The 27,775-nt window shown below is 48.4% G+C and overlaps 1 protein-coding gene across 7 annotated transcripts in view; it reads right to left on the bottom strand.

Moving 5' to 3' along the window:
• Positions 1-27,775, bottom strand: part of FLNB (filamin B, beta) — a 137,606-nt gene that overhangs the window by 6,733 nt on the left and 103,098 nt on the right. For 2 of the 7 annotated variants that reach the window (XM_012665408.1, XM_012665430.1), the window contains 17 exons: positions 27,263-27,386; positions 25,951-26,107; positions 24,369-24,558; positions 21,953-22,200; positions 18,846-18,917; positions 18,037-18,139; positions 17,219-17,359; positions 13,896-14,024; positions 12,980-13,153; positions 11,919-12,077; positions 11,415-11,618; positions 10,233-10,385; positions 10,007-10,129; positions 6,739-7,005; positions 5,995-6,132; positions 4,859-4,974; positions 1,436-1,568 (listed from right to left, as the gene is read on the bottom strand). In XM_012665408.1, coding sequence (XP_012520862.1) covers positions 1,436-1,568; positions 4,859-4,974; positions 5,995-6,132; positions 6,739-7,005; positions 10,007-10,129; positions 10,233-10,385; positions 11,415-11,618; positions 11,919-12,077; positions 12,980-13,153; positions 13,896-14,024; positions 17,219-17,359; positions 18,037-18,139; positions 18,846-18,917; positions 21,953-22,200; positions 24,369-24,558; positions 25,951-26,107; positions 27,263-27,386 — 2,631 coding nt within the window. Of the gene's footprint in view, positions 1-1,435; positions 1,569-4,054; positions 4,166-4,858; positions 4,975-5,994; positions 6,133-6,738; positions 7,006-10,006; positions 10,130-10,232; positions 10,386-11,414; positions 11,619-11,918; positions 12,078-12,979; positions 13,154-13,895; positions 14,025-17,218; positions 17,360-18,036; positions 18,140-18,845; positions 18,918-21,952; positions 22,201-24,368; positions 24,559-25,950; positions 26,108-27,262; positions 27,387-27,775 lie in introns of those variants that run through there. The other 5 variants (XM_012665415.1, XM_012665438.1, XM_012665422.1 and 2 more) reach the window with 3 other exon arrangements.

Raw genomic sequence — 27,775 nt, 5'->3', positions numbered from 1 at the left:
GGACAGCAGCCAACCTGAGAGGCCAATCTCAAAGCACTGAAAGGCGGCAGTTCTCCTGGGAGCCCGGCACCCAGGACCCTGAGTTTCAACCCTTTGGGGAATACATCGAAATCTTGAATCCTACGTTTAACACTCTGGCCCCTGCCTCAGAAGAATACTTCCTTCCTTTAGGGAAAGCTCCCTTCTCACCCGGTTTCTCTGCTCGGCCACTTGAAGGGGAACCGAATGGTTCCAACTGGCATTAGTGCCCCTTAATAAAGCTCAAAGCTAGCAAGTGCCCCGCAGGGCAGGCATTTGGGCTGTGTGACTGGGTCACAGCATGTGGCAGGATAATCTGTTAACTGAAATGGCACCTAGAATATCCATCCAGTGTGCCCCACCCGACCAGCCCTTCCTCCTTGAAGCCCTCCCGCCTGGCGTGCAGACAGCCTGTTTCCTCCTAGCTCTCCGGTCTCTCAGCCGCTCCTGGCTCCTTGCACTCTTCATCCCTTCAGAGCTGGTGTTCCCAAAGCTCCACCCAAGCCCTCTCCTCCTCCAGCACTCTCCACAGAGGTGCGTCCCCATGGAGCCGGCCGCCCTAGGTCCTGTAGTTCTGCACCTCCCCAACAGGCCCCAGTGGGGTCCCCACCCTCCTCTCTTAAAGCCGATGCGTTTCAGGGGCAGCTGGCTCCACCCCACATCCAGGTGTGGTCCTGTGGTCTTGGCAATCACTTGGAGTCATCATTACTTTTTGGCCAGGTCCTCGTTAGACTCTAAGCAGCTCTCTGAGAGCAGGAATAATATATTACTCAGCCATGCCTTCCTTCCAAGTCTCTGACACTTAATAAATGTTCACTGGCAAAATAGTCTCTTTAAAGTTGATTAATATCAGAGAATCCCATATACCAAGGCACTGACCAGGCAAGAAAAATCCTCTGACATTAGGCCTTAGAGACCCAGACTCTCTTCTTTAACTTCAGAGAGGAACATTAATATACCTTTTCCTCAGAGTAAAATGGCATGTCATAGATCGACAATATGACAAAAATCTGTAAGATTTTGTTAAAATATGAGAGAAAAATCATGATGAAGTAAAAGGAATCTGAAAAACTAACAGAAAATAATGCAGCATTTGAAAAGAAAAAAAAAGGAAGAGAGAGAGAAAGAAAAGAAAGAAAGGGAAGAAAGAAAGCGAGAAAGAAGAAAGGGAGACAGAAAGGGTGGGGGAGAGAGAGAGAGAGAGAGAGAGAGAAAGAGAAAGCATTCTATCCCCAAGTAAAGGGTCTCCCTGTTCCTGGCAAATATTTATACCTTGGTTTATTAAAAAAAAGTCTGGCAACAGGAGCTCGAGCCTCACTGGCAGTAACGGGGCTGGCCAGCCCTCCTCTGGGAGGCACACGTACAGGAACCGCTGCTGGAAAGCGCTGGTGTGGCCCCACCCAGGCCCCCTGCTCACCTGGCTCCAGCTCAGACACGTGGCACTCCTCCACGGCTCCAGAGGGGCTGTGCACCTTTGCATCAATCTTGCCTTTCGCACCATTCAACCTTATAGCAAAGGATGCTGGCTGGTTAACTTTTAAGCCCGATTCCTGGGAATTTAATACATTAGACAGGTTATGGCCCTCGGTGTTCCTGCTCAGTGGCACACACTGACCCGACTTGGGACTCCAGGTGACAGTTCTCATGAAAATAGGCCCCAAATGTTTTTCCACATAACATCTGACAATAGAAGAGCAGGTGAGTCACTCCACATTTCTAGCATAAAATGTAAGAAAGCAGAGGCACATATCTGCATGGTCTTGTATGCAAACCATCTCAATTCAGGCTGGAAGAGCCAGTTCCTGGGGGTTTGGAGACTTTGGACAGCCCACTCAATAGGACTACAGCCTCATTCCACATTTCTAGCATAAAATGTAAGACAGCTGAGACACACATCTGCGTGGTCTTGTATGCAAACTCTCTTGATTCAGGCTGGAAGAGCCAGTTCCTGGGGCTTTGGAGACTTCAGACAGCCCAGTCAGTAGGACTACAGCCTCAGCATTCCAAACAAGACCTGTGCAGACCAGAAAACCTGTATCTTTTGGTCAAACACATAAGGACTCCCTTTTAGGAGGAGCCTGGCAGCTGACAAAATCATGCACTCACAAACATGAACACAGTTTTATGTCACTGCTGTTTGTTATCTCCAGGGTAGGTAGGAATGGAGAGAATTTATGACAAAGAGCTGCATCTGCAAAGGAGGCAGTACTGCACGGCAGTGAGGAATCAGTGGAAGCTGAGTTCACCACCATTTCCTAGCTATAGGACTAAGTTGCTAAACCTCTTTGAGTCTCAGTTTCCTTATCTGTAAAATGGGTGCAATAACTGAATCCATCTCAGAGAGATGCTGTGAGGAGCAAATGAAGTTATGCAGGCAGAACACTCAGCACAGGGCCTGCCCATGCACAGAAATGCTCAAAAGTGTCAATTTCTTATTAAACATTAATATGCCTTTAGAAGTTGTCTGTACCCCACACAAAGCAACAGGGAGGAGTAGAGCTTTTGCTCCTCCTTGGGTCAGTTTCACTCCTCATGCTTCGTCTTGGAAACTACATCCTCTTCTGGGAGGAGGAACTAGAAGTTTAAATATTCAGGAACAAAGGTGAGCAGCAACATTTTAGGTATTTTCAGTTAGCCCAATCCTGAACAGCAAAATTTTACAAGTCAGCAGGTTTGATTTAAACTTGGTTGGACAGACACTCCTCAGAAGATAACTCCTGAAGCGGCAGGGCTCACACTTAAGGTGCAACCAAGATCTAAGGATCTTGTTAAAATGCAGGTTCTGATCCAGTGGGTCTGGGATGGGGCTTTGGATGCTACATTTCTATTAAGTTCCCAGGTGATGCCAAGGGTGCTGGCCCAGGGACTATATTTTAGTAGAAAAACCCGAAAGCTGCATTGCCTAAATTTAAAGCACTTAAAAATAAAAATTCAGTTCCTTAGTTACTCTGGCCATATTTCAAGTACTTAATAGCCTCGTGTGGCTAGTGGCTACCATATTGCACAGTGGATATATGGAACATTTCCATCACTGCAAAACCTTCTTTGGACTGTGCAGCCCTAGGGGTTAGAGACCGAGGAGGAAGCACAGACCATGCAATTAAGGAGTCTTTGATCACCAGATCACTCCCATCCCACCCCCACCCGCACAGAGTACCAGCCGACTCCAATTTTCTAAAAAGTCTCAAACGCAAGACAAAACAATACATGCCTCTCTTTCCTAACCAGCACCAGATGTTGCCGGGCAGGCCTCCACTAAATCTCTGATAAATAATTTACATATCACTCGGCATTAAATGACCCGAGAAGAACAGGGGATGATGCTGACGAGCACGTCCCTCCCGCCGTAGCAGCTGCTTACAAAAGATTGATATACACCCTGCTGCACACTATTGAAATATTTATGACCGAACCGTGACGAGAGGACCCTACAGAAAAGTTTTCTGTAGCGATTTCTCCAAACCAGCTCCCCTCGTACAGAATCATTTACATTACCTGAATCCGCGAGCCACTAAATCCTCAAGAGGAAGATAAACGCCTCGGAAGATTCGAAAAGAAATCTTCGAGAAGCACGAAGGCAGCTCTTTGCCCTCAACAAACGTTGGGTTTATCTCCCTCCGTAGGTTTTAGTTAAGTTGGCTACAAAAGAAACTTCTGTTAAGAAGCCTTTAAATGAAACACAAGAAAAACATCTGCACCACAGTGACCAGCTAGTACCCTTGGTATTCTCCCGATGAGGCCTCTTCAATTTGCGGACTGGGATTCTGGTTTGGGTTCTGTTTGCATCCCTAAATGAAAGACTAATGTTTGGAACAGCTGGTAGTATGCCAGTGCCCTCAGAGTAAGGTTAGAGTCTCAGATGTAAACCAAGTGTATGGAACTAGATCCAACAATATCACCAAGCTGAGATACAAGATTAGATTTTAATCAATTCAATATTTTCAAGAATTGGGGGCAGCTGAAGGCTATTTAGAAACTCTCTTTCCCAGAAATCGTATTTTGGGATTCTAGTGTTATTCCACAACTTAATTGCTACTCCTAGTTATGACACCAAATTATCTTTCAGTGTCCTGAGCAAAGACCCAGAGGCATCCCCAGTGGTTCTTAGTCCGGCTGAAGGTGCTAACGCAACCTTGAATTAAGTGACCTGTTCAAGACAGGAAGAAAAGTTACATATCCTGGTATCCCAATAGGTTGGACCGCGCAACCAATTTGCCACAGTGTCAGGGTGGAGATGAAAGAGGTTGCAATTAAGAGCACATATCTGGGAGCCACAGACACCTCACTCGGCCTCATACTAGCTAGTTCCCAGTAGCCAAAACCTTCCTATACCTCAGTTTTTCCATCTTTAAAATGGGGTCAAGAGAATCTACTTGCCAGGCTGTTGCAAGGATTTACTGAGGTAACACTGATAAAGTTTCAAATGTAGTGCACTTACTATGAATAAATCATAATAAAATAAATTGCAGTGGACTCTCTTGAGGAAAAAGGCAGCCAGCAACAGCAGGCTAATCACTGGACTGCTATTTTTGTGTTTGTTTTGTCTTGAAAGGCCTCCTTATCCCTTAATGGGCTTCCTTTATTTCTCTTAAATTGGCATTTAAAAACAAACTTTCCCCGAAACACTGAGGTACGTGCTCTGTTTTCGATGGCCCCAACTGTCTTCCGCCCTCAGAGTGCTGACTCTGCCACGGGACGGCTGCCCCATGGCTGGCAACAGCTGTGGTCAAAATGTGAATGGGGCCTCGGCACCTAAGCGGGGATTGAAGCGGCCTCAGGAGCCCAAGGGTCTCGCTGGTCGGCCTGTGGCCAAGGAGATGGATGCTTCCTTGCGTCTCACCTGAAGGCTCATAACAGTGAGGCGGCGGGCGTCGTCGGAGGGCGCGATGACCGGCACCAGGTAGGGGCTTTCGGGGATGTGTTCATCGTTGAACTTGATAGACACCTCGTAGTTACCTATGAGGACAGGAAAGTCCCATCATTTCAGAGATTCTGGAAAAGTGGTTCCAGAGTGGCCTCTCGCTTCTTACCTAGTACTAAAACCCAGCCCTTGTCGATGGCCACACCTGACTGGCCGAGAGGGGGTCACCTAGCTGTGGTTGGGCCAATCTGATTTTCTAAGTTGGACAAAGCCAGGGATTCTTAACCTGGGTCCAGGGTCCCCAAATGGTCTGTGTATAGAATTCAGGAGATCCATGAACTTGAATGGGGAAAAAAAAAAATCACATCTTTATTTTCACTAACCTCTAACTCAAATTTATCATTTCCTTTCTTTAGAAATGTCAATGAGAAATCACAGCACATTAGAAGTACCTGTGACTTGTACCACCGTTAAAAATAAGATATTTTTATATCACTTAAAAGTTTTACAGGTATCTTGACCTATCATTTACACTTACCATTACTTTGAAATTAAGGGAGTTAATATATGTAATGATGTAATATATTAATGAGGACATACATATATTTCTACATATGTTTCTATGTTGTATATTTGTTTTTGTAAGATTTTGATAACTATATTTTAATATAATTGATTTCCTTTGTAATCCAATATATTTTACGTGTTTTGAAACATTATCCTGAGAGTGGTCACCAGATGCCAAGAGTCAGTGGCACACAAAAGCTTAAGAACTCCTGCTCTAGGGAGCTTGATGCCAAGGCCACTGTCCTGGGGCAGCCAGCCACGAGCATGGTGGGCAGAGAGAGAGAGGCTGGTCAGTGGAAAGAATGAAGCAACTGAATGAAAGCAAGAAGCAGAGAGGCCAACAGAGAAAGGCAAGAGACAACGAGGGCGGAATCCCCACCCCTTGGAGGTCTGGCTGTATTTCCTGCGACTGGACCCCTAGGAGGCTCTCCCATGCGCCCACACACATAAATCCCTCATTCACTTGAGCTAGCTCACAGGTGTCTGTCCTTGCAACCTAACCACCTTCGAATAAGGAAAAGGTCCTCCTCCAACCCTCGAGTACATACCAGGCTCTTGGGCTATATAAGACACACCGCATGACCCGTTTTTATGGTCATCGAATGTAATCTCGGCCTTACTAGGGCCCTCAACAGCGATGGAGAGGCCCCCGGCACCTGCTTCCCGGGTCCAAATGCTGAACTCGGCTGGGAGCAAAGAAACACCTGGTTAGTGACCGAGCCCAGGAGAGCCCCTGCCCCCTTCCTGTTCAAGCCTGCAGCGCTGGGTTTGATCTGTTGCTAGCCCTGTCCTTTTGCTCTCACCCTAAGCAGGACCCAAGCAAGGGCCATCGCTGAGGTATCCTGAGCACCATCAATGATAACTAAGTTAAAGGGAAATCTGGCATCTTTTAAATATATCTAAATCAAGCCAGAAAAAGATGAGTCTGTTTGTTACCCACAGATCTTCCCACCAGCAGTGACCATGGGAGGGGACGCTTACGGTTGGTTTTGTAGCATTTTAGTGTGTTCCACAGAACTTTAGCTCTGCCAGTGCTGTGGAAACAGAGTCATTACTCTGCTCGCCTCTAGACACACACTAATAAGTTACAGGCTCCAAGGAGGCCCTTAGCAAGAAACCTGCTTAGCTGTGCGTAAGCAATCAATTCCCAAATGTAGTCACGGACGCCCTGTTTTAAAGAACGCCCTTACCACTACCTATCAGAGCCTTCTCTTCAGAATGGGTGCGGGTCACACACGGCCTAGGCTCAACCCTTGCTCTTCTCAAGTGAAAACTCTGCCCGCAACGCTCACCTGGGACTCCTGCCTCTCCTCTCTCCAGGCCGGGGCCCCCTGCACGGACCTTGTGGGCGCCTCCCTCACCGAGCGGCCCCACGGTGAACTGGAAGGGGCTGCCCGTCACGTGCTGCCCACGGTACTTGACGCTGACCGTGTGGACACCCATCTCCTGGGGCACGAACCGGACACAGTGCGAGTTCTTCCCCATGGGCACAATCTCTGCCTCGGTCACACGGCCAGAGGGGCTGGTGACGTGGGCCGACATGTCACTGCTGTCGATTTCTGAAAGAGGGCGGGAGGTTGGGAGAAAGAGAGGAGGGTTAGGGCGAGGACCCACCGTAGGGCAGGGCACAACACACAGGGCAAGCAGCAGAGGCCAAGGCGGTGCAGCCGGCAGATGTGGGGTGCTCAGGCCTCCTCCCCTTCAGGCCGGGTGCTGGCCCTCCTAGGGCCGGCACGGAGTGGGCAGAGCCCTCAGGCCACCCAGCGCAAAGAGCATTCTGGGGGCACGGACACTTCTTGCCCCAGAGTATTTTTACAACCTTCCTGGCTGGAGCCGAGTTAATTCCACATGGCAGCTTCGAACCAGAGCCTGAGCCGGCAGTTTATAGCACATGAAGAAGAACTAGGGTAGCTCAGATGTTTCTAGGCCAAAGGTGACACTGCCATCTGTCATGCTTAGACAGGCTCTTTCCCACAAGGTAGGAAACAAGAATCATCATCACTTACTCTCAAGAAGCTTTGGCATTTCTTTGAGGCAACAAGACACAATGCATTTAGAGAAAAAAGTGAACACACATCAGTCCCAATTACAAGAGGAAACCATGCGCAAGCAAAGCTTCGAGCAAACTGAAGACCAGAGGGCACACTTTCAGAAAAGCAACGCCTCGGGTCACTAACACCAGGACACAGACCACGTCTGCTCCACATGGGCTGCTCGTGTCATGCTAACGACTGCGCCTGCACTGACGTGGTGGGGACAGGCGGGCCACATGCGGGGTGTCGAGCACTGCCATCACCTAGAGCCAGTATGAAACTGCACCCTCCAGCCCTACAGGATCTGGGTTGAGCAGTTCATGACTTTGAGCCCTGAGGACAGAAAAAGGAAGGGAAGTTGAAGAGAGGGTTGCCCCATGTTATGGACTGAATGTTTGCGCTCATCCAAAATTCCTATGTTGAAACCCTATCCCCCAGTATGGTGGTATTAAGAGGCAGGGCCTTTGGGATGCCGTCAGGATTAGAAGAGGTCATGAAGGTGGAGCCTTCACGATAGGATTAGTGGCCTTATAGGTGTCCCCCCCACCACCCCCGACAGAGCTTGCTCTCTCTGCTGTCTACCACATGAGGATACAAGGAGAAATTATCAGTCTGCAACCTGGAAGAGGGCCCTCGCCAGAACCTGACTATGGTGACATTTGATCTTGGACTTTCAGCTGCCACAACTGTGAGAAATAAATTCCTGTTGGTTACCACCCGGTTTACGTTGTTTTGCTATAGCAGCCCAAACTGACTAAGCAAGCCACGTGGCCTGGGTCCTGAGGACATGTGAAGCTGGTGAGCTGCCCCCACTCTAACTGAAGAGAGAGGGTCCTTTGGGGAATGAGAGGAAAAGCAGGTCTCACCGAGTCACCTGGTACCAAGGAACTGAAAAGAATAACAAAATAGTCAAGGGCTGGAAGAGAAAGGGTCAATGTCCATCTAGTACAAAGATACCTGCTAGCCCCTCAAGAAACAAATAAGCAAGGAGAACAGAACAGATAATTCACAAAATGATACGGGTAAAGCAAATGAAACACAGTGTAGATCACCAGTAATCTGAGAAATGAAACTGAACACTGGATACCATCCTGTCCCATTGGACTGGCCAAAGTGAGGAGGAAAGACAGTGCCCATGCCCAGTGGGGAACACGGAGAAACGGCACCAGCATGTTTTCTGGAGGCAGCCTGCAAGGCGCCGTCTGCCAAGGCGTGGTCTAACGTGCACAGCCCAGCAATCCCACTGCTGGGCATCCGTGCCGTAGCCGACAGCCTGGGCACGCGATGGCAAATGTCAGAGCATCGCTGATGACAGGAGTGAGGCACGGAAACGAGCACAAGTGAAATGAGACCACCCAAGCAAGGATGAAACACCTAGACGTGACACGGAACCTCACTGGGGTTGGTAAAAAGATTTTTGAGGTGGAAAGACACCCACGACACAGTGGCTGGGGAGTACACCTGTGCGATGCAAACCGAGCACCCGTGTCTGGGAGGATGGAGGCAGCTGGGGCCCAGCTCTGCGCCTCAGCTGTGAACCATGATCTCTCTGGATGGTGGGATATGGGTGGCACTCACTCCCTCCATCTCGGGGCACATGGACTTTTAGTGGCCACAAACAATCAGCGTGGCTCTTTTTAAGTGAGCACGTCTCGACCCTACAGTCATGAGGCTTTTACCACATTCACATGTGGCCCAACGTTGATGTGTCTACACAAGGAGAACTCGTCCACTACAGCCGAGAAGGCAGAGTCAACAGATATGGGACACGTTAGGAAGGACGGGAGACGGACGCAGTGCAGGAAAATCAGGCCCTCTCCAGGAGGCCACGGCATGAGCTTCATCTGCAGACTGAGACCTTCCTTCTCTGTAGAACTGGTGCGACTCCATAGCACATGCCGGCTTCTGGGCAGAGGAGCCCGAAACCTTCACTCACACAGTAAATTCTCTTTGGGAGGATTCTTTCTAGCAGGGACCTGGGCCACATTTCAGACAGACTGTGTGGCCTGCCAATGGCTAACTGGGTCCCTTGGGGAACAATTCCCTGCCACAGGGCTAGACGTGGCCCATCCAGCTTTGCGGCACCGCCCCCGATCTAACTGCAGGCATGAAAGAGATGAATGGAAATGCTAGGATGCCACTCGGCCGCCACCTCTTAAATATTTCCAGATATTGCCACCAGCAGAGCCAGTTCTCTCACTGACATTACTCTGTTTAATAGATAGTAAATCTAAAAATCTAGAAACATATCTATGTTTCCCCCACGTGACACGATAAAGCTATATTCACTTGCAAGAAGAAAAAGGTAGCAGGCTAAATAGATTTATTTTTCTTGGGTGGGCCTCTACGAAAATAAATATGAAAGAAAATAATAAAATGAAATGAAATGAAATAAAAAGGTCACCGCAGCCGATGTGGATGGTATGTTCTGGGCCCTGCCTGGACTTGGTTTCCAATGGCGCCCGCTGCCCTGCTGTTGCCCCAAGGGCTGGTGCCCACTGCCCTCCCCACCAGCCCCCGTGCACACCTGGGATCTTCAGGTTCAGGTCGCAGATGCTCCCGACGGTGGCCACGGATGGGGCCCGACTGGTACGGGTGATGCTCTCCTTGACTCTGCCCTCCCCGCTGATCTTCACAGTAAACGGGCTCCCTGCCAGAACCAAGAAGGCCCCCGTGAGCAGCCCGGAATCCGAAGCACAGCGCTTGCGGAGAACACAAGCATCACAGAGGGCGGGCGGAGGGGGCACGCATACCAGGCACGTGCTCGTCAGCGAATTTCGTGGAGACGATGTAAACCCCAGGCACGGTGGGGAAGTAGGAAACTTTGCAGGTGCCATCTTCCAGGTCCTCGGTCTGGATGTCCACCTTGCTGGGGCCTTCCACCGCCAGGGATATGCCCCCGTAACCTGCAACACAGCAGCCGCAGGCCATTGTGACGGCAGGTCCTCAGGAAGGGGAGGCTTGATGAATGCAGAAAGGACATCAACCCTTGAAATTCAAACTATTTCCAAGCAGTAAAAAGAACGTAATGGTGGCCCCTGTTTGGAGAATTCAGGGCAGATGAGCAGGTTAAGGCTCTGAGAAGTACTATAGTGAAATAAGCTGCTGAACATGGCTTTGACCAGAGAACCCTTTCCTTAAGGATACCTACTGATATCCCACGGAACACAGGTCCCATGCAACCAGCTGGAGAGGACACTGCCCACATGCCTCCAAGACAGCACGCACTGCCTCAGGGGTTTCTCACCAGCCACAGACCTGAGACTCTCGATGCTGCCTCAACCAGCTCAGCAGATGTGATGGTTTAACAACATGAGGAATCAGTGGGGAGTATCTGCTCATCGGGACCGGACTTTCTCTAGCCCTCTCCCCTGGGACTGTGACTTTGTCTGGAATTCACCAGTGTGGCTGTCACTCAAGGCAGAAGATGAAGGCACAGGGAAGTGGCGAGCTTGGGAGAGAGCCAATCTAACATAAACCATCTCAAAGAGGGAACAGAGAGAGATGCCTCATTTCCATGAGAGCCCTGCTCAGATGAACGTGGTCTTGGCCAATGCCCAACAATCGTTGCCTGGGATGAGTCCAGGAGACCCTGGGAAGCTGAGAACAATGGTGGCAGCACAGATAATAAAACAGGGGTCTGCAAGTTGTTGCGGCTCTGGGTTCAAATCCCAGAGCAGATGGGGCTATAACCCCTGTGACCCTCAGTTTCTTCATCTATTTTAATAAAACAAAGACAATAAAAAAAAGACAATACCTACTTTACCAATGGTTATGAGTCTTAACTGATGATACAGGTGGAATGACCTATAGCTTGAAGGATACTGAGAAAGAAAAGGGAGCTGGTAGGATGAAAAGATGAAACAGATTGAGCAAAAAGAAGCCAGCTCCTCCCACAAGCTCTGGGCCTTTCCCCTGGGACTATCCCTATTGACCTGCATCCCTCGTGTCCACGATGAAGTCTGACATCTCAAAAGTCCGGCCTTCCGACAGGCCACGGCCATAGACTTTGGCTCGGCGGGCGTCACCGATCTCGGACTGGACCACCATGATGGACACGGGGCTGTTGGCCACGTGGTTGCCGTTCTTCTTGATGCTGACCAGGTGTTCGCCCACCTCTCGGGGGATAAAGGAGATGCCTGGACGGGAACACAGATCGGGTTTGGAAGGGGAGGGGAAAGGGATGAGGGAGAGGAAGCAGGAGAGAGACACATGCAAGAATGGAAACAGGACTTCTTTACTGACTCCCAACGGCTCGAGTGTCCAAGAGTGTCAACGTCACAATGCAGAAACACACTTGGACTTTCAGCACATGTGTGAGCCAGCAGGTTTAGCACATCACACTCCAATGTGCCGCCAGTTTCCCAAGAAAGGACTGTGGGAGCCCGTCTCCCACCCAAGATGTCCCAGCTCCAGCCAGGGAGGCAGCCGGAGCTCACCAATGTGGTTGTTGGGCAGCCTCTTCAGGAGACAGGGCTCGTCGCGGCCAGATGGGGCCTTGATGCTGGCCGTCAGGGTGCTGAGGTCAGTCTCGCTGATGTCGAGCAGGAAGTCAGCGGCGGAGCCCAACTTCACCTGGGAGCACCGTCTGCTGTCGTCTGGGAAACAGCCCCCCAACATGGCTCCTGTTACAGGTCGTCACTCCAGTTCTCCAGAGCCCCCCACTCCACACGCCATTCACAGATGAACAGGCAAGAACTAATTTCCCAACGTTAAGTGAAAAAACGAGCCTCCAACAACAAGCAGATCTAACCAACAAAGAATGACTATTTTTCTGCCTGGTTACAGGGAAGCCTGGGAGACTTGAGTTCTCATGGGCTACTTTTTAAAGGAGTCTTTGGCAGGGGAGGGCACCTCCCACCTGCCTGCCATGCCCATGGGCATCTCTCAAGGAAACAATGATCACGTTCCACACAGTACTACTGGCTGCTTCACGGACAGGTCTAAGCACCACGGGGACAAGGAAGAACCTTGGGTGTGCATCTTCCTTATACCCCACTGAGAGCGTGATCTGAACACAGCAAGCAGAACAGAGGTTAGGAGCATGGGCTTTGGAATCGGGTAACCGGGATCTGAATGCCCACGTGAGAACTTGGCTAAGCCACTACCTTGCCAAGCCTCAGTTTTCCCATCTGTAAAATGGAGAGAGCAGAAACTCTACCTAGTAGTAATGGGGAAGGGCACCTCCGAGCTCATGGACTCACACAATAAGTATTATTTGAAAGCCTCAATCTGAGGGCTTGCTTTCTTCATGCTAGAGTCACACCGGCACAAAGTAAGTGCCCTCTGGTAGTTCTTATTTTTCCCTGGCTTATCAGCTAGGGGAGGAATTTAGCCAGTCCAAAGTTGGACTTGCACCCCCAGTTCCTTCTCACGGACTCTCCGTGAAACCTAAACTCAGACAGACATCTAGCCTGCTGCCCCTGGTGTGAGCAGGAGAGGGCTGCTGGGGGCAGCCGTACCTCCCCTGAGGAAGCTCCCACAAGCCAGGCAACCCTACCTGTGATCTTGGCTGTGAAGGGGCTGCCGGGGATGTGCTTGTCATTGTACTTGACCAGAATGCTGTAGTCGCCTGGCAGGGTGGGCAGGTAGGTGACTGTGCATGTCCCGTCTTTGTTGTCAATGCAGCTGATTTCTGCCTTTGAGGGTCCCTCGATAGCCAAGTCCAGACCACCTGTGAGTGTGAGCAGGGAGGCAGGGGATTAGAAAAAGAGAGTTTCCTTGTTTCATGAGGGGTAATAACTCATTCAGGGACAACAGACTGACACACTCGCTCCATGTGAGTCGTGGGCAGGGGTACGTGTCAGAGCAAAGCAGTCCATGTGGGAAGAATGCCCATTGAGAAGACACCCCAAGTGACTGAATTCCTCACTGCAAGTAATTCTGGAGTCCTTGCGACTCTCAGGATGCATGAGACAAAAAAGGGATGGAGTCCTGTGTCAATTACACACACGGGATGGGGGCCAGACAGAGACTGTCACTGCTAGTCAGGTGCTGGATGCCATCATGGGAATCCCATTAGAACCACAGATTTAGGAATCTCTGTGAATACAGTGGGCGTGGGCAGAGCTTTATCAAGAAGAGCCACTAGATAAGTCATGTGGTCCTGTGGATACAGGTACGAAAAGATCAAAAACATCACCAACCAAAACACACTGAAATTCCAGATGAATCACATAAAATATTTCATAGCATGAATCTGATTTCAATTAGAACACAGAGGTCTTCAAAATTTTCTGCTTTGGGTAAGAGACAGAGTAGCCCTACAGAAAAGACAGATTTATGTGAGAGAAAAGATAAGACAAATACTACCATTCAATAGTCTTATTTTTAAAAGCTGCCCTGGAACTCTGTCTACTTAACTCTTTAAGCAGAAGGCTGGACACACATAAAGAAACACGTAAGCCACACAGTACCTTCTCCTGCATCCTCGGTGACAATGGTGAAGGTGGCAGTTTTGTTGGCCACTCCATACACCAGGCCCGGGCCGTATGCGGAAACGCTCCCACTGTTGGGGTAGTTCACGTAGAACTGGAGTGGGCTCTCTGGGTTGGCGAAGGACACAAATGAAATTGGGACTCATTAAGGGCTGAAGGAATACCTCACACAACTGGGATCTTAGTGTTCACCTATCTGCAGGAAGGTTTGGCGACTCCTAAGCAGAGGCAGAAGACAAAAGGAGGTGCTAGTGCCCCTCACCAACACAGCACACCTGAGGGGTCTACTCAGTATTATTTCTTCAATCATGACATAAGAAAAACAACCCCCAAGGCTGCTCCAGACTAGGGAGGGGGTTAATGCAAAAGGAATCCGGCTCAACTCGACAAATAAGGAGGAAACATCTACACAGTATGGAGAAATGGCCCACTACTACCGTGAACATAACTGGAAAGGTGTTTTTGGAAGGCCATTTGCCTGTGTTGTTCAAAACATAAGGCTCAGCCGGGTGCAGTGGCTCACACCTGTAATCCTAGCACTTTGGGAGGCCGAGGCAGGAGGATCACTTGAGGTTAGGAGTTCAAGACCAGCCTGAGCAAGAGTGAGACCCCATCTCTACCAAAAATGTAAAAATTAGCGAGGCACAGTGGTACATGCCTATTGTCCCAGCTACTTGAGAGGCTGAGGCAGGAGGACTGCTTGAGTCCAGGAGTTTGAGGGTGCAGTGAGCAATCATGATGCCACTGCACTCTATCCTGGGTGACAGTGCAAGACTCTGTCTCCGAAAAAAAAAAAATTAATAAACAAAACAAAAAGACATAAGGCCCCATGATCTGGGGACTCCACCCCTAGGAACTGACTGCACAGTGGTCCTCCCTGCCCACCCCACTCCCAGCCCTCCGCAAGCACTTTCATTTCCATACTGTTCAGGTGCAAGTCAGGAAAAGACCCCAGTGTCCAACAACAGGGGGCCGGTTAAATAAATGCTGGTCTACTCATGGGCTACTAAAAAGAATGAGGGAGATCACTGTGTACTAACTTGATAAATTATCCATAGTGTGCTGCACTAAAAAGAGAAAAAGCAAGTTGCTATGCGATACTAATACATTATGCCATTCCATTAAAGACAAATCAGAACAAGATTGCATGCATGTTTATAGGCACAGAGAGAAACTAAGAAACTAATCTAAGAAGACACATTCTCACACCAGCGGTGAAAGTGGAAGGCAGATGTGAAAAAGACTTTCTTCTCTCTACATCTGCATCTTTAGGACACTTAAATAGAGGCGGATAATACATTTTTTGGTTTAAACAAATATTATGCACACCTATACACATAAACTAAAGTAAATGCCAAACTTGGAGTAGTATTTGCAACTCTTATCACAAAAGGCTAATCTCTCCAATGTTTAAATTGCTCCTAGAAACTGTACGACAAAGGCCAATAACCAAATACCAAAACAGTCCAAGGATCCAAACGTTCAGTTCACAGAAAAAGAAACACAAATGGCTTTAAACATACAGAAAGTTGCTCAATCTCATTCATAAGAGAAATACAAATAAAGCAACACTGAGAGACTGTTTTTTCCAACAATCAGATTGGCAAAGATCCAAAAATTTGAAAGCGTATTCCACTAGCGAATTTGTGGAAAAGCAGGTTCTCTCTTCCATGGATGGTGGGTGTGCGAACTGGAGCAGCCCCTGCGAAGGGCAATTTGGCAAGAGCTCTCAAAGTCATAGGCTAGACGCGGTGCCTCACGCCTGTAACCCTAGCACTTTGGGAGGCTCAGGTGGGAGGATCACTTGAGGCCAGGAGTTCGAGACCCAATAGCCTGGGCAACATACTGAGACCCCATCTCTAAGAAAAATCCAAAAAAATTAGCTCGGTGCGGTGGCGCAAGGCTGTAGTCCCAGCAACTCAGGAGGCTGAGGTGGGAGGATCGCTTGAGCCCAGGAATTAGAGGCTGCAGTGAGCCATGATTGTGCCACTGCGTTCCAGTCTGGGCGACACGATGAAACCCTGTCTCTAAGAAAAACATAAATAAATAGAAAATAAAAAAATATAAAAGTAGGCCAGGCGCAGTGGCTCACGCCTACAATCCTAGCATTCTGGGAGGCCGAGGCGGGAGGATTGCTTGAGCTCAGGAGTTCGAGACAAGCCTGAGCAAGAGCAAGACCCCATCTCTACTATAAATAGAAAGAAATTAGCCAAACAACTAAAAATAGAAAAAATTAGCCGAGCACGGTGGCACGTGCCTGTAGTCCCAGCTACCCGGGAGGCTGAGGCAGGAGGATTGCTTGAGCCCAGGAGTTTGAGGTTGCTGTGAGCTAGGCTGACGCCACGGCACTCCAGCCCGGGCAACAGAGTGAGACTCTGTCTCAAAAAAAAAAAAAAGATGCCAGCACCTGGGCCCCAGCAATCCCTCCTCTGGTAGGTAACTAAATCCCACAGGTATGTCTTCGTGAGTGTGAGGTGATGGATACAAAAGGCCATTTGCTGCAGCAAGACCAGTGATGGCAAAAGGTTGGAAGAGCCAAAGTCCTCCCATGGGGACCTGGTCTAGTACGGCATGGTTCGTCCAAACGGGGAGGGCTGTGAAGACACTCGCTTATAAATCTCTATTCCCAATTGCATAGAGTCTTAAAAATACTCTGAAATTGAACAAAAAATTAACAATGATCAGGTTCAAGGAGAGGGCTGATGGAGGATACGAATGGGAAGGAAACCTCTCTCCACATCATTTTTATTTTTAAACCATGTGACTGCGTTACCTACTCAAAATACTAAATTAAAATATAAAGAAATATTTAAACAATTACAAAAAGTAAAAAGAGCAAGACTAACACTGAGCTGGTCGGTGGCCGTGACACTGGAGCTGGCTTGCCTTGCCAAGGGCCGTTTGTCCTCTTCCCCCGCCTCCGACCCCGCCCCAAACCCCCGCACCACACAGGGCTCTGCAAGCCAGGCTGGAAAGTCCCTCACTGCACCTCACATCTTCCTCCCAGCTCAACCTCTGGCCACGCTCGGCGTAGTGACAAACACAAACCACCACAGACCCAAAGGCCTGCACTGTGACCCTGGACACTAGCTGCATCATCCCTTCTGGAAATCAGCGGGGTCTGCCGGGGTCCCAGGCTGTTCAGTTTCACAGGGATGTCAACACTGCATTCCCAAGCCTGCCACCAAGAGCCATTTCCCACACAGGGCTGACCGGAACGTCTGCAAGCTGCCCAGATGCTCAGGGCCCTGAATTGTGGTGTCCTGCTGGGCTTGCCGGCCAGGCCGCTAAGCACGACTTACCAGGGATGTGGCTGCCCATGTACTTGATGTGCATCTCGTGGAGCCCGACCTCAGTGGGTGCGTATCTGACAGTGACCGTGCCGTCCTTGTTGTCCACAATCTCAGGGGTGGCTGTCTTCCCAGAAGGCATGTGGACCTCTCCTACAGAGCACAGGGAAACAGGGCAATGAGCCCACCAGCGACTTCCCCCAGAGAAGCTGAACACAGGGTGTAGATGTCTTCAAAATAAAGGTTTTCAGACCCAAGAACATTCACTGTTATCTAAAACATCCAAGTCCCACAATGGGGAAACAGAAACCAAATTGCTTTTTTTTTCCTGGTTCTATTTGGCTTCCACAAAGTATAGCATGTGACTCACAAGTAAAGAGTTTTCTATAACTGGCAAATTCAAGCACAGACAGGATTAGCACAGCATCAACGCAAAGAGAAGCGGGCATTAAAAGCAGGCTGGGGAGAGAAACTCTTGTACAACAGACCTCAGTGTCTAAGTTACATCAGGAAAAGTCAAATAAGGGAAGGCAGAAAAAAAGGGTGAACAGGAACCTGGCAGTCGAGAGGCATCTAAACACAGCAGTTCTTAACCCAGAGGGAATCACAGGCTCTCTCAAGCAAGTAATGCAAATTGTAAAGGAACCACTTCTTCAGAGAAACACACACATATACAGGGAACATTCTAGAATCTCAGCGGTCCATGGACCGCACCCTCCACCAAGACCCAGGAACACTGGTTAAGGAGCCCAGGTCTGGGGCACGGTGGAACACCGTCTGGAGAGCTAGCGCGAGTGAGCGAGAATGAGACAGCTTTCACAAGTGCTTACCAGTGATCTCTCCTTTCCTGACTGCAAACGGAATGACCAGGTTAAAAGGCTTGAACCCCAGGCCGTTCATGTCACTCACTGGGACGTAGGCCTCTTCGGTCACCTAAAAACAGGAAACAGTGGTCACTGGGTAAAGCAGACAACAGTGTGGGCTGGTGAAGCTGCAGGGGGCAGAGCTGCTGGGAATTCTGCAACCAGGGAGGGAGGGACTCGGGCTGTGGTTGCCAGGGTGGTATGGGCTTTGTCTAACGCCCCGGGCCCAGGGCAGAGCCTGAGGACTGGGCAAGTCATGCTGGCCAATTGCTAGAAATCACTCAGCAGTCTGCTTGCAAAATTCCCGGCAGCACCCACGGGAAAGTAGAAAAGTGAAAGACAGCAATGTCTGTGTGTCCCCAGAGGCTCCACCTGGAAAGGTTTAGTTGCCCGTGGCCTGGAAAAGAAGGTGCGTTTTAAGTGGCAGCGAGTAGCAGCGGGTGGCTTTCCCCCTGAACAGAAACCGAATGTGCAAGTGGCGGATTGAGAGTCAGCAGGAGGGCTGCAGACAGCTGCCCATCTTTCTCTTTAAACACGGAGACAAACTGCACCGAGCGTGATCACAGACATGATGGCTGGCGATTCGTGGAGCGCGGACGGTGACGCGAGGATGATCTTATTACAGAAAAAGCGGGGATCGCTGTGATCAGTGGGGGACATACCAATGACCAGGACACCCGCAGGGCTTAAGCAACCCCCAGAAGCAGGCGGCAGCTTTTCTGAAATGAGGGCTGAGTAAACACAGAAACACAAAAAGGAAAAAAACGAAAGTGTACCCAGGGCCTGAATCCAGGGGAACATGCATTTACCGGTGCCTCCTCCATGGCTGTGACTTCCCCATCCGTGGCCTGGTTGGTGGCAAATGGAGATTAGTTGGGATCACACTGGAGGGATATTGCTACTCGGCACGTTCTACAAGCTGAGAGGGGCTTGCGCCACTGCTCCATCTTGGACAAGAGTGAGCCGCTCGCTCTTGTGGGAGGCTACTTTCTTACTATCCTTTTGGAAGGCAACTTGGTATCCTCTCTCCAAATGTCAGCTGCACATGCCCTTCGAACCCGCAACCCCACTTCTAGCAAGCAGGACTACACTGGCAGGAGACTCCACAGGTAAGTGATGTGTGTGAGGAACCTGACTGAAGCCATTTGTGGTCATGAAAAACTGGAGCCACCTAATGTCCATCTGTAAGGGGACCGATCAAATAAACTATGGCAAGTCTGTCCAGTGGAACGCTGAGCAGCTATTCTGAAGAAGTAGTTAAGTCTGATGAATCAATATGAAAAGGTATCAACAGCATACCGAGGGAGGAAGCAAGTTGCAAAGCCGTATGTATAGTTTCATCCCATGCACAACAACTGGGTTGTCTGCTGTGTAAGCAGAGAAAAACTAACACTAGTCATCTCTGCAGCACGGTATCAGGAAAGAGGTCTCTTTTTACTTGACAAATGTCTATAGTTAATGTTTTAAATGATTTTATAAATTCATTTTTTAAAAAATCTTAGATTTAACACTCCTGATTCAACTGACCCAATAGGGAGGGGAGCCCTTTCGACAACCCCTTCTACCATAACAAACAAGAAGGCCGGGCGCAGTGGCTCACGCCTATAATCTTAGCACTCTGGGAGGCCAAGGCGGGAAGATCCCTTGAGCCCAGGAGTTCAAGACCAGCCTGAGCAAGAGTTGAGACTCCATCTCTACAAAAAATAGAAAAATTAGCCGGGCATGGTGGTGTGTGCCTGTAGTCCTAACACTTTGGGAGGCTGAGGTGGGAGGATCACTTGAGCCCAGGAGTTTGAGGTTGCTGTGAGCTATGATGATGCCACTGCACTCTAGCCCAGGTGACAGAGTGAGATCCTATCTCAAAAAAAAGGAACCAGAAGGCCTCCTCTAAGAGGAAGGCCTATGTGTGCATGTGACCTCCTTTTTGTGTATCTTGGGATCTGCAGCAGGGCTCCACTTACAAAGGCAGCTTGTGAGCTGCTACTTTCGGAGCAGCCCTACTCTTTGCTTCTAGGGCCTGTCCAGGTTGGGGCTATGCAGGGACACATCGGCCAGGAGGAAGATCTTTCAATGGTTAAGCTATGGCCTTTAATCTAGGACTTGTCAATGGCGACAGGCAGGTAAGCTGCTCATCCGTGACTCCACGTGCCACGTGTGTGTGACGTATTTAACTGAACCAGCCTGTGGGGCTCCTTGAGGTATTTGCTGTGACTGCAGTGCTGGGTGCCTGTGTCCTTTTGGCTTCACACCTATACAAGGAGGCAGGGAATTTACCTCGTCAAAGCCAACGAACAGAAAGTCAATCCACTGAGGTAGGGCTGGGGAAAGCTTGGAATCAGAGAACCAAGACCCAAACCAGGTGTCATGGGTGATTGTCCCTTTTTGTCTTCAGTGGCCAAGGGGCAGTGTCTTTACACAAAGTACCCTTGCTTCGTGTGTGTTCAGGGCCTAGGGGACATTCATTCCTAATGAGTTTGGAAGCATGCACCTCAGGACTGTGGTCCACCTGCTAAAATGATATTTCCCCACTGATTTTCTCACTCAGACCCTCCCAACGTGGTCTCTTATCCTCAAGTCGTTGCACCAGCAGGGCCATGACCTCCACTCAGGGGTTGGCTGCTCTTCCATCCTGCCCAGTTCTAACCAGCCAGATAAAACCCACTATGGGATAAAAACAGGCTCTTAAAATTACAATGGGGACCTTTATCTGTAAATAAGAACATAAACTTTCTAGCTGCATTTCTTTCTCCCTGCAGGAAAAAAACACTCCCAAATGAACAATGTCAAAAGTTGACCAGTGTTTATATATTTGAGACATAAAAGAGCCTCCAGACCTCTGGTGCGATGTTTACAGATAAACAAATGTCTACAGAAAGGAAAAAAAGCTACAATGGATTATAGACTGCTTGGAAGAAAGTCTCAGGCTTGTGTTTGGGATGGAGTCTTTGTGCCCCTCTCTGTTGCTGCATGGGGTGAAATAATTAGAAGGTACTTTGTAGGCTGTGCACAAGGCCAGGTCATTAAGGGCCTGTGAACCTTGCGGTCAAGTGGCTGCTGCCTGCAGCATCAAAGGACACCAGCAAGGGAGACAGCATGGCACTTGGTGTCTGCCTAGACTGGGTACAGCTCATTTGTAAAGGGACCAACGATGCTTGGTTTTGAATGTTAAACGAGGTAGTGCTCCTAAGGTTTCCCTTTTCTGGTTGAAGAACTTTAATAATCATAGGAAGATCACCCTGAAACTATGTGCATTTATTATAATTAAAAGAAGGTCTGTAAGTCCCTCAGAATTGGAAATTAAAGACCCTGGTCATTCACTAATCCAGATGTTTACATAATGGTTTCCTTTTATTCCAGATGTTCCTAGCTTCAAAAGACAAGGTATTCCCCCCTCAAATGTAAAGTGCAAATCTTTCCAAAACACAGCTGGAGGTATTTTCAGTCCTGGGATGTCAGAGTCCAGGCTCCAGACAAAACAGCACCAGGACGCTCTCTCCTCTAGCCATGCAGAACAGTCACGAGAATGGGGAAAGACAGGAGGACAAGCTAGCAGAATAAAAACTGTAATGTTTTACACATAAACATTTTTCTAAAAGTGTATTTTTCTGAGAAGTCTATCTTTCCAACCTGGACTTAGGACAGGATATTGCCTAAGTCCCTTAGTATGATAGACACCTTGGTGGCCAGTAAGATTCCCCAAAAACCTTCAGGTCTCTGAATTTCTAGAGATTACTCTAGGGTTCTACTAAGGTCATGACTGCTTAACAAAAAAATTTTAAGGAAAAAAAAAGTGGAAGAGGATATCCTAGTCAGGGTTCAACAAATGGCAGCCATTATTATTTCTGCTAATGACAGCTAGCCCCTGAGAAGGAATTTTCCTTACCATAACAGTGAAGGGGCTGTTGGGAATATCGACGCCACCAAAGCGCACGTAGATCACATAGGTGCCTGGCTTGGCAGCTGTGTAGAAAATGTCATAGGTGCCATCTTCATTCTCAATGACATCGGCCTCAGCCTCAGTGCCATCTGGGGTCAGAACTGTGCAGGTCACTTTCCCCTTCCCAGCAGTCTTGGCGTCAACCACAAAGCCTACTTCCTCGCCGGTTTTCACAGTGGAGGCAATTCCAGGACCTGCAGAAAAGTTCAGAAGAGAATGGAAACATCAGCCGTGGATCCATGCCCTGGAGGCCCAAGAACAAATCACACTCATCTGCACTGTCTGCGTCTGCAAATGTCAGGCTTCCAACTGCCGCCATGCAGGGGGATACCCCAAAGATCACTTGCGGAAGATGTTGCTAAAGGGAGTGTTCCGTCATTTACTTACTAAATAAGGAGCATCTGTAAACTCTGAGTGTGGACTAAAGGTTAGCCCTGGTTGGCCAGCATTCAAGGATGTGAGCATGAAGGCCAGCTTTCACCAACAAGCACATACTGGGCATTTCCTTAAGTGCCAGGCCCATGTACAGGTGAGCAAGACACAGTCCCTGCTCGCAAGGTGCTCACAGTCTAGCAGGGCAGATGGACACAGGCCAGGCACCAAGAATGCAGTTCAAACTGCATTGGAAACACTGAGGAACTAAGTTATAGAAAAAATCATCAATTATTCTTCAGAGAAGTGTCCTGCAGCCCATCTATTTAAAGGTTCTAAGAATTTATATCCCAGGGTTGCCACATCGACAAAGGACTTCCTAAAGGAGGGAAAAATGGAACTCTGAAGGTTGAGTGCTCTTGGCCAGGGGAGACTTGCAACTTCTCCCCAAGCAACAACCAGTCTCTCTCTGACTTGTGGCATCCCCTTTACACAGGATGCAGACAGCGTCAGGGAGTGCAGAAAAGCATGAACTGAAAGCACATTGGCAAATGTGAGCCAAGAGTGTTGGAGCAGCAGGGAGTAGCGAGAAAAGTTTGTTCAGTGAGCAGAACAAGACTGGAGTCAGTCTGTGGAAGGCCCTGAGTGACAGACCAAGAGGTATGGCCAAAAAGAGAGCAATTCTATTCAGGATGCTGCCTGAACTGGGGGAGGGGACAGGGCCTGGAAAGAAGAAGGAAGCCGCCACCCAACCTTAATATACCTTCAGATTAGCAAAGACAATCCAGTTGTCACTGGCAGCTGCATAGTCCCAGGAGGTGGTGGATTGGCCGGCATTTCAAAATTTCTTAATTTTTGCCATGGGTGAGCCAAAAAGGGCCAAGCCGGGCAGTTCACAACCTTGTCCTGAAAACCCATTCAGTTTCTCTAATCCAAAGAAGATGAGAGGCCGGGCGCGGTGGCTCACGCCTGTAATCCTAGCACTCTGGGAGGCCGAGGCGGGCGGATTGTTTGAGCTCAGGAGTTCGAGACCAGCCTGAGCAAGAGCGAGACCCCGTCTCTACTAAAAATAGAAAGAAATTAATTGGACAACTAAAAATATATAGACAAAATTAGCCGGGCATGGTGGCGCATGCCTGTAGTCCCAGCTACTCGGGAGGCTGAGGCAGTAGGATCGCTTGAGCCCAGAAGTTTGAGGTTGCTGTGAGCTAGGCTAACGCCATGGCACTCACTCTAGCCGGGGCAAAAGACTGAGACTCTGTCTCAAAAAAAAAAGAAAAGGAAGATGAGACAGGAGAGAAATAGAACACATCCAAGTTGACCTATGTTTAGTTTTCTTATTTAAACAGAAGCAAATCTGTTTCACTGCAGAGATGGGGATTCATGTTTTAAAACCTCTTTCAGCAGCAATACCGAGCTGCAACAACTATTCTTAAAAATTGAAAGGCCCATAATAGCCAACTACTCATGTCTCAGAAATTGAAGGAACTGTGATGCTCAAATATTCATGGAGAATTCCTAAGAGGCTTACACGTAGGGGTTGGGGGAAAACCTGGATCCTTAAATGTGTGTCTGTCATGCTGACCTGAACTGCTCTTGAATGAATCTTGAGTAACTCAACCATCTCCTCATAAAAGGCAGAAATTTGCCTTTCATGGGAGTCGCCCTCATAGTTGAGATCTCAACAAATGTACTCACTTCAAAAGTAATATAATAATAGTTATTATGTACCTGACACCATGCTAAGCATTTTCCACATCTGACCTCATCTAATCTTTGCAATAACCCTGGAAACACTCTCTGATCCTTAAAAGAGCTTCTTGAATCTAAATGTTCTCAACAATAGATCTTCAATCTACATCTAACTGAAGCTCGGGGAGGCTGGGCAACTTGCCCGGATGACACAGGTATTCAGTGGCAGAGAGGAGCTAGACAGAGCTTCCCGACTTCGAAGTGCACACTCCTGACCTTGATGCAGCCCTGCACGCACCTGTGGCCAGGCACTTGCTGGCATCGCCTGTCTGCGTGGCCCGGATGCGGTAAGGAGAAAACGGAATGTTGTCACCCCCGTAGGTGACCCCAATCATATAGCGTCCGGTCTTGTCGGGGATGTAGGTGACAGCGTATGTGCCATCTTTATTGTCGTGGACAATGGCTCTTTTGGGTTTTCCCTCCTGGTCCTGTGGATCATAAAGAAATGCTATTTAGGATGTTGTCAAGATGTAGAAAGCATTCATGGAAAATCTTGAGATGTTTTGTTCATTAACTAGTGCCTCTAGCAGTTAACACAATCTAGTTTGGGATTTTTTTTTCGTAGGGAGAGGAGAGTGTCACAGATCCCTTTAACACCAATGATGGACATGGTCAATCTTTAGTAATTATTTTGTCCAGTGAACACGTAGTGTTTTAGCTCCAAACCACTGAAATGTAGGGAGGTAAGGAGGCAGAGGTTCCTGCTCACACACTGCCCCACTCATGCTCCCTTTCTTCTCTAGTAACAGGGCCCTAATTCTTGGCTAGGTACATTGCTTCCCAAACAGAGGACTGATTTCACTTCCTAGCACCCCTGCCCATGGGTACAGCCATGTGACCTGTGACTGATCCCCAACAAATGAGATGGGAGTAGAAGTCTATGAGAGCTGACTGAGCTGAGAGGGCCTCTTTTTTTCCCTGCTTTCTTCTTCCTTCTGGCCTGCCATGTGGACATGATGACCAGAGCACTGGCAGCCTTGTGGTCCATGAGGAGACCTTAAGAACAGAAGCCACACACTAGGACAAGGGAGCAGAGAGATGGAGCTTGCTTCCTCAGTGAGCCACAGAGCACTTGGGTGGCTTACCTCTGGCCTTCTTCAAGAGAGAAAATCCCATGTGTTTAAACCACTCTTATTTTAGGGTTTACTATGATATGCAGCAGAACTTAGTCCTAAGAGATCCAATGAGTAATTTAAAACATTTTGAAATAAAAACATAGGGATAGGCTGGGCGCGGTGGCTCACGCCTATAATCCTAGCTCTCTGAGAGGCCGAGGCGGGCGGATTGTTTGAGCTCAGGAGTTCGAGACCAGCCTGAGCAAGAGTGAGATCCCGTCTCTACTAAAATTAGAAAGAAATTAATTGGACAACTAAAAATATATAGAAAAAATTAGCCGGGCATGGTGGCACATGCCTGTAGTCCCAGCTACCGGGAGGCTGAGGCAGGAGGATCGCTTGAGCCCAGGAGTTTGAGGTTGCTGTGAGCTAGGCTGACGCCACGGCACTCACTCTAGCCCGGGCAAAAGAGTGAGACTCTGTCTCAAAAAAAAAAACAAAAAAACAAAAAAAAACACATAGGGATAGATATAATAGCAAAATACATTAGATTCACCAAAAAGAGGCACCTGGAACTATGCCCTCAAACCTCTCAGGTGAGCATGCTTGTTCCCCTGCACAACTACTGACTCTTTGTGGGAGAGGAGGGGAATCTAACAAACAATTGCATCAGGTCGGAAATTGGTTACTAAAACCCTTGCTATTAAAGACCAGCAAATTACATCTTAATAATAAGGTTTGGCTTAGAAAATAAGTTAAAGTTACCGTTATCTGAACAGCAAGCAGGCCTTCCCCAGCATCTCTGGCATCGATTGCAAACTCCACGGGCAGGCTGGCAGGCACACCGTAGGAACTGAGGCCAGGGCCACTGGCGGTCACTTTGCTGGCATCATATGTGGGAAGGACCTTGACCTTAAAGGGACTTGACAGACACACACACACACCCGGTAAGGATCCATGTCAACCTAGCCACATCTGACCTCTCTTACACAGAGACTGGGACGGAAAAGGGCATTTCTAAAGCAGATAGGTCAGTGAGTCAGTTAAGGTGCTGTGAGTTCAACAGAAATTTAGAACCATGAGTCAGTAACCATCATGATAAACCGGCTTTGCCCCGAGTGCATTCCAAGAGATACAAATAGTTCCAGGAAGAAGGGCTCTATAGTTTGGGAAACATGAGGTTAAATATATTTAACCCACTTCTGTCATGCTAAAACAATGGTCACCAAAATGGAAAGAGAATACTCGAACTTCAGTTTTAATATTTTATCTCACCTTATTCTATATTCTATAATTATTCTCATTCTATATTTAATGTGCTTTATATGGTATATGATCTATTAGTAAAGCAATATACAAATATAATTTATAAATTATATATTTTTACACAGCTAGAGCTATATGCATATCTCTATATAAAATGCATATATTGGGGGTATGGGTAAAACTTTTTCATATTAAGAGGTATGATTAAACAAAAAACCTCCGGAGATTGTTCTAAGAAGTGAAGAGTTTATGTAACATTTTTTGTATTAATATGAACAAGGAACAAGGTTTCTACCCAAACCTTCTAAGAATGCTATTGTCAACCAAACCTTAAGAAGTAAACACCTCTGTCCAATCAGAAAACTACTTGCAGGGTCACCAAAAGGAAGCTTCTGCTAAACTAATATATTCCTTGTTTCTTCAAAGAGTCCCAACTTCTTGTTTTCAGCTCACCTTAAAACTAAAGATAGCGGAAAGAAATGGGGGGTTGGGGAAGAGAGCAGGACCACAGATATCAAGGCTACTTTACGGTAACACATGTGTGGAAACTGCAGGCTCCGGGTAATACTTGCTGATGGGATGGATGGATAGGTGGGTGGATGGGTAGGTGGACAGAGGAATGGGTGGATGGATGGGTGGATGGATGGGTGGATGGACTGATGGAGGAATGGATGGGTAGGTGGATTGATAGAGGAATGGATGGGTGGATGAATGGCTGGGCAGATGGGCCACTGGAGAAGTGCTTGCCAATCGTACAGAGAGGTGGGCCTAAGGCTGGTTTGGACCCATTTCCCAGGTGCCAGGAGCTTACCTGCGAGGGATCTCTTCATCAGCATATTTAACTGAGACCATGTAAGGCCCCTCCTGAGATGGGGTGTAGGTAACTGTGTGTGTGCCGTCCCCATTGTCCACCACGTTCACAGGCTCCACCAGGCCTGAGAACAGAGATGCGAGGTCTGAGAAGCTACCTAGACTCCCCTTCACTCCACCCTTGGCTGAGTTAGAAACAGGATCACCTCTATTCCCAAGAGCTATTGGTTTCCACTGATGAGTAACACCAAGGTAAGCAGGTCATAATCACAGGCCTAAGAAATCACAGTATCCCCAATCCATGGGTGTAGAAATGACCCCAAGAGACACCTTTAGTTTTTTGTTGGCTAAAGTACACTCAGTCTGCCCTAGGGTATAATTAAGGAGACTGCCTGTGCTTGCTGCCAGAAGGCGTATGGCAAAGACGTGTGTCGTAGACACACTATATCGTTTCAAGCTGGTTAGGCATGCTCGGGATGTGGCAATTTTACTCTACAGCTGAGAAAGTGCTAAA

The sequence above is a fragment of the Propithecus coquereli genome, unplaced genomic scaffold, assembly GCF_000956105.1.
Source record: "Propithecus coquereli isolate 6110/MARCELLA unplaced genomic scaffold, Pcoq_1.0 Scaffold1, whole genome shotgun sequence".
NCBI lineage: Eukaryota > Metazoa > Chordata > Mammalia > Primates > Indriidae > Propithecus > Propithecus coquereli.
This window is presented reverse-complemented; position numbering and strand designations above follow the sequence as displayed.